General features: G+C 39.0%; 1 protein-coding gene across 8 annotated transcripts in view; it reads right to left on the minus strand.

The window, feature by feature from the left end:
• Positions 1–12,152, minus strand: part of LOC109414220 (titin) — a 74,387-nt gene that overhangs the window by 19,313 nt on the left and 42,922 nt on the right. For all 8 annotated transcript variants that reach the window (XM_062852073.1, XM_029859742.2, XM_062852074.1 and 5 more), the window contains one exon: positions 2,469–4,129. In XM_062852073.1, coding sequence (XP_062708057.1) covers positions 2,469–4,129 — 1,661 coding nt within the window. The remainder of the gene's footprint in view (positions 1–2,468; positions 4,130–12,152) is intronic.

The following is a 12,152-nucleotide window of genomic DNA, read 5'->3' on the forward strand; positions in this document are numbered from 1 at the left end:
ATCCGAATAGATTTAGATGACAATCGATATGTGAGAAGAGCTTAAAGCAGTAGTTCTCAGTCTGATTCTATTTAAGTGTCCCGTTCCTGTACTCAAATGTTTGATGAAGATGTTCATTAGAGTGGGTCATCGTTTATATGGAAAAATGAAAAATTTAATGATATCCCATCAGATCAAAGCTTTTTTGATCCCATTTCAGGACCCAAATAAGTGTGCAAAATTTGGGCACGATCGGTTATGTCTACGTTTTGCGCATCGCGTTTGAAGTTTGTATGGGGTTTTACATGGAAAAACACACTTTTTTGCATTTCTTTTATAAGCTCAAAACCATGTAACCGATAAAGTGAAAACATAGCCTAGAGTGTCCTGAAAAACTTTGTCGAAGACCGCGAAGTGATCTGATGCTTATGAAAAAAGTTATAGCGTTGGCTTTGCTTGGCGAAACAGCATGTTGTTATTGTAATTCCTTTACATGTTAAAACATAAACACATGCATGCGGTTCGTTGGTTGTAACTATTTTCACAAGCATCGGATCGTAGTGCGGTCTTCAACAAGGTTTTTCAGAACATCATAGGCTATCATTTTACAGTATCGGTTAAAAAGTTTCAGACAAACTTTTGCAACTTATGACAAAAATGCAAAAAAGTATGTTTTCCCATACAAAATCCCATACAAATTTCAATTGCAATGCGCAAAGTGTATTGAGGGTAAGTGTGACGAAGAAAATATATATACACTTAATAACTTAATAATAATATATATACACTTAATAACCCCCTTAATAATTTGACCAGGATTCGCATTTTTAAAGAGAATAAAAGAAGCCAAGTTGGTTCAGAAATAACACTTTCAGTTAATGTCCAGCTTTTCATAGGTGCTGCAATGTTCAGCGTGAGTTTTTCAATATTCAATTCCATATTTTGAAGGTAGTTTGGATGTGAACAGTAGAGAATCCTGATTAAGACAAAATAATCATAACTGCAGTCGATGACAAAAGTTAGTAATCGAATGCTAATTTTCCATTAAAAAAAAGCTATAGTTTGGAACTTTTTATCTCAGCGTAGAGTGGTCGAATTCAGCTGATTTTTTTTACCACGATCTATAAATAACGTGAGTTTTACTTTGACGGGATTTTATTGCGTACCGGAATGTGGTCAAAAAGTTTCAGAGGGTGGTTCAATGCCAAAAGTAAGTAATCTAACAAAATCGAAAATTCCTAAGGTTTCTTACTTTTGTCTTCGTACTACCCTCTGAAACTTTTTTGCTCCCCGTCAGAATGGCACGAAATTCCGTCAAATTAAAATTCACGTTATTTGTAGATCGTGGCCAAAAATCAGCTCGATTGAATAACTGTAAGCTGAGACACAAGGTTCCATACTTGTGCATTTTGTATGGAAAAACATAATTTGATTACTTACTTTTGTCACCGACTATATCATTCATTTCTTGTATCGTGCACCTTACTGGACCCTCTCCGCAGCTATATCGTAAGTGGCGGGATCGTGAATAAAAATACGGTTTCACAGCAAATTGTGTCGGTGTATTGAAGAACTGCTGCTTAGTGTTCACCTGGACGGAAACGTTAATAAGTACATTTTAGGAAGCTTAATTATAAGCTCTGTTATATCTACCATCACAATTGCATGTACCATTCTCGTGGCGTTTGCGTTGCCAAAGTAAAAAATTTTGTATCATGGATTTCAAATAGGTAAATCAGTACCAAAGCTTGAATGTACTGTCACCGAAGAATACAATAAATTTGCGCAATGCAGCTCATGTGATTTGCTGTTGTATTTGTGTGCTATTACAAAAAGGTTCGATCAAAGTGTTTGTCATTATTTTGAATTATGTCTGAATCCTGAATGAAATCTTCACAGTACACAACTCTCAGAGGTAGCACCATTAAGAAGTGTCGTTGTGTTGGGTTATTTTTCTTCGCTCAGTCGCAAAAATAGAACTTTCATTCTTGTATTATTGGAGCGCGTCTACATTAGTAGCGCTTTGACTGTGACTTTCAGCAGCAGATCGTGCTCAAATTGACGAATGGGTGGATGCTGTGCTGACGAAATGCTTCTACGACATTGTCGGAGAAACAACCGATAACAGAGGATCGTTTTTCTTTTTTTTTTCCAAACATGATGTTATTTAAATACTCTGACGATTACCCATGCGTGTGTTCTCTTCTTTGTATTGTTTTTTTTTCGGCGCAAAACCGGAGATTTGCTAACAAGCATATAAGTGAATACTTGGCATTGTACCAGAGTTGAACAGAAGCCAACTGCTTTCCGGCTGTGAACTGTGACGTAATTGTCAAAGCGGGCAATGACTACAGACGCCGTTGGTCAACTGTATTCAGCGACCAATTTTATAAACTTTCATTTACTAAGATAACTTCCGCCAGAGGCTATAAATTGGATTGTTTATTCTACATTGAATCTGAAACAGCTTATGATTTTTTCCTACATACCTCATTTTAGACCAACGTTCATCTTGGACTGGCTTGGAATCTTCAGTTGATGGTGGCTCCTTTTCAACCAACGGTTCCGTATTCAGAACCTTTTCTTCGATGGGTGTGATTTGCGCCTTCAAGTTTGCTTCAAACAGCATATGCTCTTCTGCTGGAGTCAGTTCAAGCTGCTTTTCTACGATCTTTTCTTCTGCCATAGATTCGCTGGCAGCCAGTTGATTATTTCTCTCTTCCATTGCTTTCTTTTCTTCGGCCGGTGTCAGTTCTAATTCTTTGTGGCTTTCGTCAACAGCTGGTAGTTCAGCTTCTTTAGATGACTCCTGCTTCTTAAACACGGTGTTATCAATGCTTCCGGTGTCGCTTTCCTCTGCAAGCGCCGACAGACGAGTTCGCCTAGCATCTTCATCCGATGAAGTGGAATCAATTGATGAAATCGGAGCAAGCAGTCCCAAGCAAGGAATTTTGTCCTTTTCTTTTTCATCTTCTGAGGAATGTTGAAGAATTTCATCCAATCGCTTCTTGCGGCTCAGCATATCATTGGCAATCTTTTCATCTTGTAATTGCAGAGATATTTTAATTTTATCATTACCTAACATTTCACCGATGATTGGGTCAAAACCATCAATTTCGTGCTGACGTTGCAGTTTAGAATCAACGACAAATTTGGTATCTTTAGGCTCTTCCTTTGGAGGGACGTAATCATCGATGTCTTCGTAGTGGTGCTCTTTCTTCTTACGTGGGGCTTTTGGAGGAGGCTGTGGTTTGATTTGTTCTGAAATTATTTCCGTTGGAGGCTCTGGAGTTTGGGGTTTTATTTCCGCAACGATCGGTTTTGTAGTTTCGTCCTTGGGTGGTTCAATTATTTCGTACCGCTCTTCTTCGACTTCCATTTTTTCTACTCGTTGTGGCTTTACGGGTTCTGGTGTAGGTTGTTGAGGCAGTTCAATAATCTCATCTGGCACAACTGTGGTTGTTTCAGGTGATGTATTCTCCATCGTCTCGGCATCCGACGTGTCCATAGCTTCGTCGCTTGGTTGCCGTACTACGTATGATGGAATCTCACGGTTTCCAAACCTTGGAGATTCGCGTAGCATAAGGATTTTGTGATCTGGTAAATCTCTTGGTGGTTCTGAAGCAGCCTTGCGTCTCCGAAGTGTATTCATTTGAACCTTTGCTTTGTCAATTTGCCGGTCAGCCATGGACTTGGCTCGTTCTAAAGATCTACTGACGAAAGCCCTTGTACGTCTGCCTTTTCTAGTCAAACTGTTACTGAAGCTTCTAATGCTCGGATGTTCATCGAGGAATTGCTTGGCCTGTGCTTTAACCTCATCCTTCAGACTATGAGGTTCATGGGAGGTAGCCCGAGTTCTACTACGCCGGGGCGAATGTGGTTCACCATTACTTGCTTCCACTGCAACGGCCGCGGCTGCGTCTGGAGAGATGGAAACTTCTTGAGTGGGTTGATCAGTCTCAATTGGTTCATTTGCTTCATAACCATTTTCGGTTTTGGCTTTCTTCTCTTCGCGAGAGTTTCCATCGATCAATTGCTCTTCGACCTTACGGCGGCGATTCACTGGAGAATGCGTATACCGTACAATCACTTCCGGTTCATCATCTGGTCCGAGTGGATCTTTGTATAGGTGTGTCCATGGGTATCCACCCTATTTGTATGAGAAAAAATAAATAAAAATGTTAGAGTATGTGTAACTAGAGAAAGGAAATCTGCTACATTATAAAGCAGTTAGCATTAGCTATGAAGTTCATAAGAAGTTCAATAGATAGAGACAATCCAGGTAATGACAATTCGCCTGATTGTAATGTTAAAAGCATTGTTTTTTTTCAATTACATTCACTAGTTTTCAAATGTAAATGTTTGTTTATATTACTGAGTAATGATTAGTTTAGGGGAGACTGAGGAGACTTGATCCCTGGGGAGACTTGTTCCCCCCATATTTTCTCGGAATCAAAAACAGTTTTCTTCTAGCATATTTTTTCCAAAACTACATCTTGACAGACGACAATGTTTTGGTTACAATTGGTTTTGATTGTACATTGCGTTATTTTTTAATGGCTGATGGTTTGTTTTCAGTCCTTCAGAAATCTTTTAGGCGATTCCGAAAAATCTCAATAACTTTGTAAAAATTGAACCAAATCGTGTCAAACTTTAACAGCACATAGTGTAAATAAAACACTATCAAATGTATTTATTCAAATAAGGCTGTTTTATATATATTTTAATTAATGCAGCTTGGTATATACAACAGTGGCATGGGGAGACTTGATCCCTCGAGGATTAAACACACATTATACATTTTCAAAATACAGCATAACCTTAACAATTTAAGGAAATCTTATAATTTCTTATTCACCATATTCATCAAAAATACAAGAAAACTTGCAATGAAAATTAATAGGAAGCTTCTGGAGTTATTTTCCCTTTAAATTAACCATGTGCTCAAAAGGGGATCAATTGTGGCCCATTTTTGAAAAAATACATCATAAGACATGCCTCCATAAAAACACAGTTTTGAAAACTTTAGCAATAATTTGAAGTCCTTCTGTTGTGTATAAACTTGCAAGAGATGTTTACCTTCTATTCTGTATGAAAAACGGATCAAGTTTTGTGTTTTTCTTGAAGTTACAGGCAAATTAAGAAAAAGGGATCAAGTCTCCCCAGTCTCCCCTACTGAAACACTGTGACCGTGTATATATGTTTAGGACGTGTCAGCACTATGATGAATGTGTTATTATTATCGGACGGATTCCTTGTAAACTATGCGTTTTTTCATGCTAAATTGTTTTTTCTTTTCAATCATCTGAACAAAAATATGGAATGGCATTTAATTGTAAAAATAAATGCCATTCCATATTTTTGTTCAGATGATTGAAAAGAAAAAACAATTTAGCATGAAAAAACGCATAGTTTACAAGGAATCCGTCCCACAGTACCGTACTTGAGAAAGTTGTGATTAGAAGGCACGAAATGTTGCTACTCAATGGAGTACTCAATAATTGTGTTCCCGCCTATGCACGATTTGAATTACGTCATCAAAAAACTGTCAGATTTCCGGAAGGTATCACCTTCTAAATATTGTACACCGTGAATGGAATAATGTGCTCGATAATCGCCATCGCAAGTACCAGAGATCCGGCTATAGAGGCCGGAAGGTTGCACTGACAGTGTGCCATTCACAGTGTTGCATTTCAACACGATCAATTTGCGTTGAAGTTCAAATATCGTACGCTGCGATCAAACAAATTTGAACATTGTTCAGTTCAAAATTTGGAACGCGCGTGAGCTAAAAAGTGAATGCTACCATAGGCGCCAACTTAGGGGGGGCAAGCATGGTTTTGCCTCCCCAATATTTGACGATTTTTCGATTTTCTCTGATTTTCCTATACAAAAAATCAGAAAAACCAGGCTTTGCCAACCAACCCCCCCACCCCACACCCCCAATAATTCGACCAAGTTGACGCGTCTGAATGCTACTAACAGAACTGAACTCGCAGAATGCCAACATGGTACACTGGTACCTTCTAAACTGAAAAGGTCATGTTTCTGCCACTTTTTTCACCAATTCTAGTAATCTTTGGCTGATTCAGAAACTCACCCACACCACTCAACCGGAACCGGTTTGGTCTCCGTGGATTGTGGAAAATCCGGATTTCGGTGCAGAACCTTAATGCCCGATGCCAGAATATTCCAGAGCATTGTGGCGCATATTTCCGCGCCATGTATGCAGATGCGCCACAAAGTCCTAGTGCAGAACCTTGGGCAGGACGCACATAGGATTTGATGACACATTCAAGCTTTTGAACGTTATTTCAGTTCAAATGCAATACTGACGAAAGACAGGTTAGAGTAGCGGTTTAGAATGTGGGAAAGTGTAGGGAGAAGAAAAAACCGGGAAATTCCGGGAATAAATAATGTTACACGTGAATTTTTTTATATACTACTGTGCGAATATAACCTACCCGCATACATGCCGACCCTGAGGTGTTGAGTCTCAGGAAGGCTCCCCTCTGAACTAGTTGGCAGATACAAGTGAAAGAGTAAGTATCCTTTAAAAGAATAAAGAATTCAGTTTTTGCTTAGATTATTCGTTTTCGATGTTTTGTCCTTTCGACGTTATGTCCCTTTCAACGTTTTGGCATTCGATTTTTTGGCATTCGTTCTTTTGGCATTCGACGTTTTGTCCCTATGCCGGAAAATATAAATATAGAAAATATTCTTTAGTGAATTAAATAGAACATATGTTCCATGAAAAGTGAAACCATCCCAAAATGTATAAAGCAGTCATTTGGTCATCCAATAGAAAATTGTCATCCATATAAAATTGTCTAATAATCTCTTCTTTTGTAATTTTTTTGAATAATCTATTAAATAATCCATATAAAGCAAATCAAAGATGCACCTCGTTTTCGATGTTTTGTCCTTTCGACGTTATGTCCCTTTCAACGTTTTGGCATTCGATTTTTTGGCATTCGTTCTTTTGGCATTCGACGTTTTGTCCCTATGCCGGAAAATATAAATATAGAAAATATTCTTTAGTGAATTAAATAGAACATATGTTCCATGAAAAGTGAAACCATCCCAAAATGTATAAAGCAGTCATTTGGTCATCCAATAGAAAATTGTCATCCATATAAAATTGTCTAATAAACTCTTCTTTTGTAATTTTTTTGAATAATCTATTAAATAATCCATATAAAGCAAATCAAAGATGAAACCATCCCAAAATGTATAAAGCAGTCATTTGGTCATCCAATAGAAAATTGTCATCCATATAAAATTGTCTAATAATCTCTTCTTTTGTAATTTTTTTGAATAATCTATTAAATAATCCATATAAAGCAAATCAAAGATGCACCTCGTTTTCGATGTTTTGTCCTTTCGACGTTATGTCCCTTTCAACGTTTTGGCATTCGATTTTTTGGCATTCGTTCTTTTGGCATTCGACGTTTTGTCCCTATGCCGGAAAATATAAATATAGAAAATATTCTTTAGTGAATTAAATAGAACATATGTTCCATGAAAAGTGAAACCATCCCAAAATGTATAAAGCAGTCATTTGGTCATCCAATAGAAAATTGTCATCCATATAAAATTGTCTAATAAACTCTTCTTTTGTAATTTTTTTGAATAATCTATTAAATAATCCATATAAAGCAAATCAAAGATGAAACCATCCCAAAATGTATAAAGCAGTCATTTGGTCATCCAATAGAAAATTGTCATCCATATAAAATTGTCTAATAATCTCTTCTTTTGTAATTTTTTTGAATAATCTATTAAATAATCCATATAAAGCAAATCAAAGATGCACCGCTGTCCGATTACTTTTGCTCATTTTGGGTGCCTGTTCCCGCTCTAATTCGTGATCGGAAACATTTTATACATAGTACCGTGGCAGAATTTAAACTATATTCGTTGCATCAATTCGTTCGATCAATTTTGAGCTATCATTGAATAAATGTATGTACTAGAATTTCAAATAAGTAAATGCTTTAGTATAGAGTATTTTTTTTTAAATAAGTACATATAATTTAACTACAATCATTGAGGGATCGAGTTTCCCCGCATTACTGTTCTAGATACTAAGCTGTACTAAATAAACTATGTTTATGAAAGCCCAATTTTGCCGGGGTCCGTGGCACAGTGGTCCACACGTTCGCTTCATAAGCGGATGGTCATTGGTTCGATCCCAGCCCCGGCACTTTTTTTCGTCACAATTTTTCGTCTGTTGCTCTTTCCCTCCAGAGCAGCTGATACATGATCCTCTTCGCAGCATATAGCTCTAACTCTAACCTGGAATTTGGATATCGGCGAACCGCAACTCATAATGGACGACCCCCAATCGGCTGGAAAAGGAACAGCAGCCACACGGCGACATCATCGTGCTCATCATTCTACCGTGGACAGGGTAGAAAAGTGAAAGCAGCACAAAGGCACCAGTTCGAAATAGTAGAACTAGAAAAGAATACATTTAGGCGCTGTACAAAGTGTAAGTGCAGCTGTCAATTGGAATCGCTCACGTAGTGTCCTAGTGAACAAAAGAGCTGTAAATTATTAGGTTAAGGCGAAACTGGAAGCATTTCCTCATATTTTTGGTTTTTTGATTTTTTATTAAATAACGAAGCAATATTTTCAAAATCGGTTCTCGTACACATGTAGAGTATGGATCAAGGTATCTCCTGATTTTTTTTCCAGGTAGAAAATGTTTTTAGTTTTGGCAGAAACCATTTTTTTGTGAAATTTTGTTTAAAAATGGTTTCTACAAAAACCAAAAACATTTTCCATCTGGAAAAAAAAATCAGGAGATACCTTCATCCATACTCTACATGTGCACGAAAACCAATTTTGAAAATATTGCTTCGTTATCTTATGAAAAATCGTAAACCAAAAAGTGAGGAAATGGATCCAGTTTCGCCTTAAGTGATTGAGATTAAAATGAAAGCCCAATTTCGATGTTTCATACTACTTTCTTGGCACGGTATAGGCTGGGAAGATCGGGAAACTTTTTCCGGTAAGAACTTTGGTCGTAGACTGTCAGGTAAAGAGTGGATTGCTTTTGCAAAACTAAGCGTCTGAACCCCAGAAGGAGCGGCTCACGACAACGCCTGTTCCCCATGTTATAGGCAGCTGATCGACGTCCGAGTACCAGGGAAGGACTCTAAGCTTATCTCTGCACTACGGTCCTCCGGAAAGTAGATTGTTGGTGTCCGGCCTTGTGAGCAAACCACAAAAACCGAATGTCAGCGTAAAATCGGTAACAGTACAATACAAACCTAGACCAACGACAACTCCCCTAGCGATGAAACAGGACGCGATTGGAAACTCGGTATGTTGAACTGACAGTTTCTCAACTTCATCGGGAGCACCCGCATACTCGCCTACTGAAGCACCGTGGGTTCGGCATCTTAGCGCTGCAGGAGTTGGACAAGATCCGTTAGGCGAATATTTAGAGGCAATCATACTATGTACTAAACCTGCGGCAATACAAGCAAGCTGAAGACAACTACCCACGTGATGGACGAAATGCAGCGGGGCTTAATCAAAGTACACAGCCCTCATCACGGAAGCACTGATGATGATAAGAACATATTCTACGCGCAGCTCAAACGCGAGTAGAACCGCTGGAGCTGCCCGAGCCACAACGTCAAGATCATCACAGGAGGAGACCCAAACGCTCAAGTAGGCCAGGAGGGAACCGACCATTTTAAAGTTCAACGCCCACCTGCTGACGAATTGAAACGGTCTACGCATAATCGATTCTTCTATAACAGGGCCGCCATACGTAGCACCATTTCCAACACAGCCTCTCTTATCGTTACACCAGGAGATCACCACAGCACACGGGATCGCAAGTCGACCACTTTCTGATTGTGGAGCGGACCTGGTGTGATGGTTAGAGCACGTGACTATCACGCTGAGGATTCCACTCTCGACAAACTAGCAAAAAATGTGAATTCTTCCTTTGGATGGGGAGTAAAGCGTGGGTCCCGAGATGAACTAGCCCAGGGCTAAAAATCTTGTTAATACAGATAAAAAGAAACTTTCTGATTGACAGACACACAGATCACATGTTCAATATTATTGACATCAGGACCTGTCGTGGCGCTAACATCGACTACGACCACTACTTGGTGATGGTGGCTCAAAGCTTTCCGTCTTTATTCAATGTACGATACCGGCGACCGCCACGGTACAACCTACGGCGACCAAAGCAACCGAACGTCGTCGCCTCAGCTTACGGATAGAATCTGGAGGCAGCGCTGCCAGACGAGGGTGAGCCTTGGGGTGAGCTCGAAGTACCCCCTCTAAAGAGGACTGCTGGAATACAGTAACAGCAGCCCTTGGGGCAAGACACTGTGCTGGAGAGTACATTTTCCTTCACAGAGTTGCTCAGAATTTCTCCGGATTGCTCCCGTTTTTGCTTGGGTGTTGCCTGATTCATCGCAAAATCAAAACAATATTGCCCGATATCCCGCTTTTCTTGCAGTTTTAGGGGTGTTTTTCGACAAATTTCGTCGATCATTGGTAAAAAGAGTTACTCAGAATTTCTCAGAGTTACTCTCGTTTGCACAGTGTCTTGCCCCTAGCAGCAGCCATCAACAACGAAGCCTAGAAAACCATCGGGTACGTGTAAAGTATTATTCGGAACAAATGGTTCGACGAGGAGTGCAGAGCGATTTTGGAGGAGAAGAACATAGTGCGAGCAGTAATGCTGCAGTATGGATCCAGGCAGAACGTGGAACGATACACCCAGAAGCTGAAACATCAGACCAGCATCTTTCGGGAGAAATATACACCGCCACAAAGTAGCGGAGTTCGAAGAAATGGAACCGCTGAACCGTTCCCAACACGAAATTTGTACCAGGAGCTCAAAGCATCCCGCAATGATTTCGTGTAGGGAGCCAAAATGTAAGAATAATATGTAGTAATAAAAGCCTTTTTATGGACGAATATGAGGTTATCGTAAGGCGGAACCAGCACTTCGATGCGCACCTGAATGAGGAGGAGAGCGTCGGCACGGGTCAGCTGGGCACAAAAAAAAATCGTCAGTGCAGCAGAGGATGGAACCCATCCAACTCCGACGCTGAGGGAAGTTAAGGATGTCATTTATCAGCATAAAACCATCAAAACAGCTGGTAAGCATAGTATCGAGCAGGCCTCATCAAGATGAGCCAAGAAAAGTTGGCAACCTGCCAGTATCTGGGACACCAAATAGCTACCAGGGGAGTGAAAGGAAGGGGTAGTCTGCCTCACCATCTTCACCACCAATTCTCAAAAAAATTTTTTGGAAGGAAATTAAGTAGATAGATTCTGTGAAATTTTCAAGATGTGTTTTTTTCGTTCCTGACTTCCTGAGTAATGACCAATTTTGTGGCATGCTCATGATTTCACAAAAAATGTGTCTACGATGCTTCGTTCTTGAGTTATGATTTTGTAGGCATTTTTTTTTATTATCGTACAAATTGGGCCGAAGAGTCTCAGATTTTCATCATTTTTCCACAAGCAGGGCTCATGGATATCTGAACAAAAAAAATTGAGGAAAATTCAGGGTCGCCTATTTTCCCGGAAAACTCAGGTGGAAATTTTATGTTTTCCCCTACTACACTACTTACTTTGAAAAATCATAACTCAAGAACGAAGCATCGTAGAAACAAAGTTTTTTTAGAAAATGAAAGCAAATTTTCTCAGAAATCAAAAAAAAAATGTAAACTGGAAAAAAATTCCCACAAAATTTTCCACAGTTGAGAAAATTCGTCAATAAAAGCCGGAAAAACTATGCCCGAACTCGTGGAAAATTTTCGAAAATTATTTTTGAGAAGGCTATTTTATAAGCTTTAATCGCTGAAATTTTTGGAATGCACTTTTCTTCGTTTTTGAGTTATGGCTAAAATGTCCAAAAAAGCCTTTTTTTGAAAAAATCATAACTGAAGAACGAAGCATTGTAGAAACAAAGTTTTTTAATGAAACTGAAAGCAAATTTTCTCAGGAATCAAAAAAAATATGAAAAAGTTGTGGAAAAAGTTTTCCACAAAATGTTCCACTGTTGAGAAATTTCATAATGAAAAGCCGGAAAAACTATGTCCGAACTCGTGGAAAATATTCAAAAAAATATTTCTGGGAATATAAAATGCTTATAAAATGCTTTGATCGTTGAAATTTTTGGAATG

This window comes from Aedes albopictus, chromosome 2 (assembly GCF_035046485.1).
Source record: "Aedes albopictus strain Foshan chromosome 2, AalbF5, whole genome shotgun sequence".
Classification (NCBI taxonomy): Eukaryota; Metazoa; Arthropoda; class Insecta; order Diptera; family Culicidae; genus Aedes; species Aedes albopictus.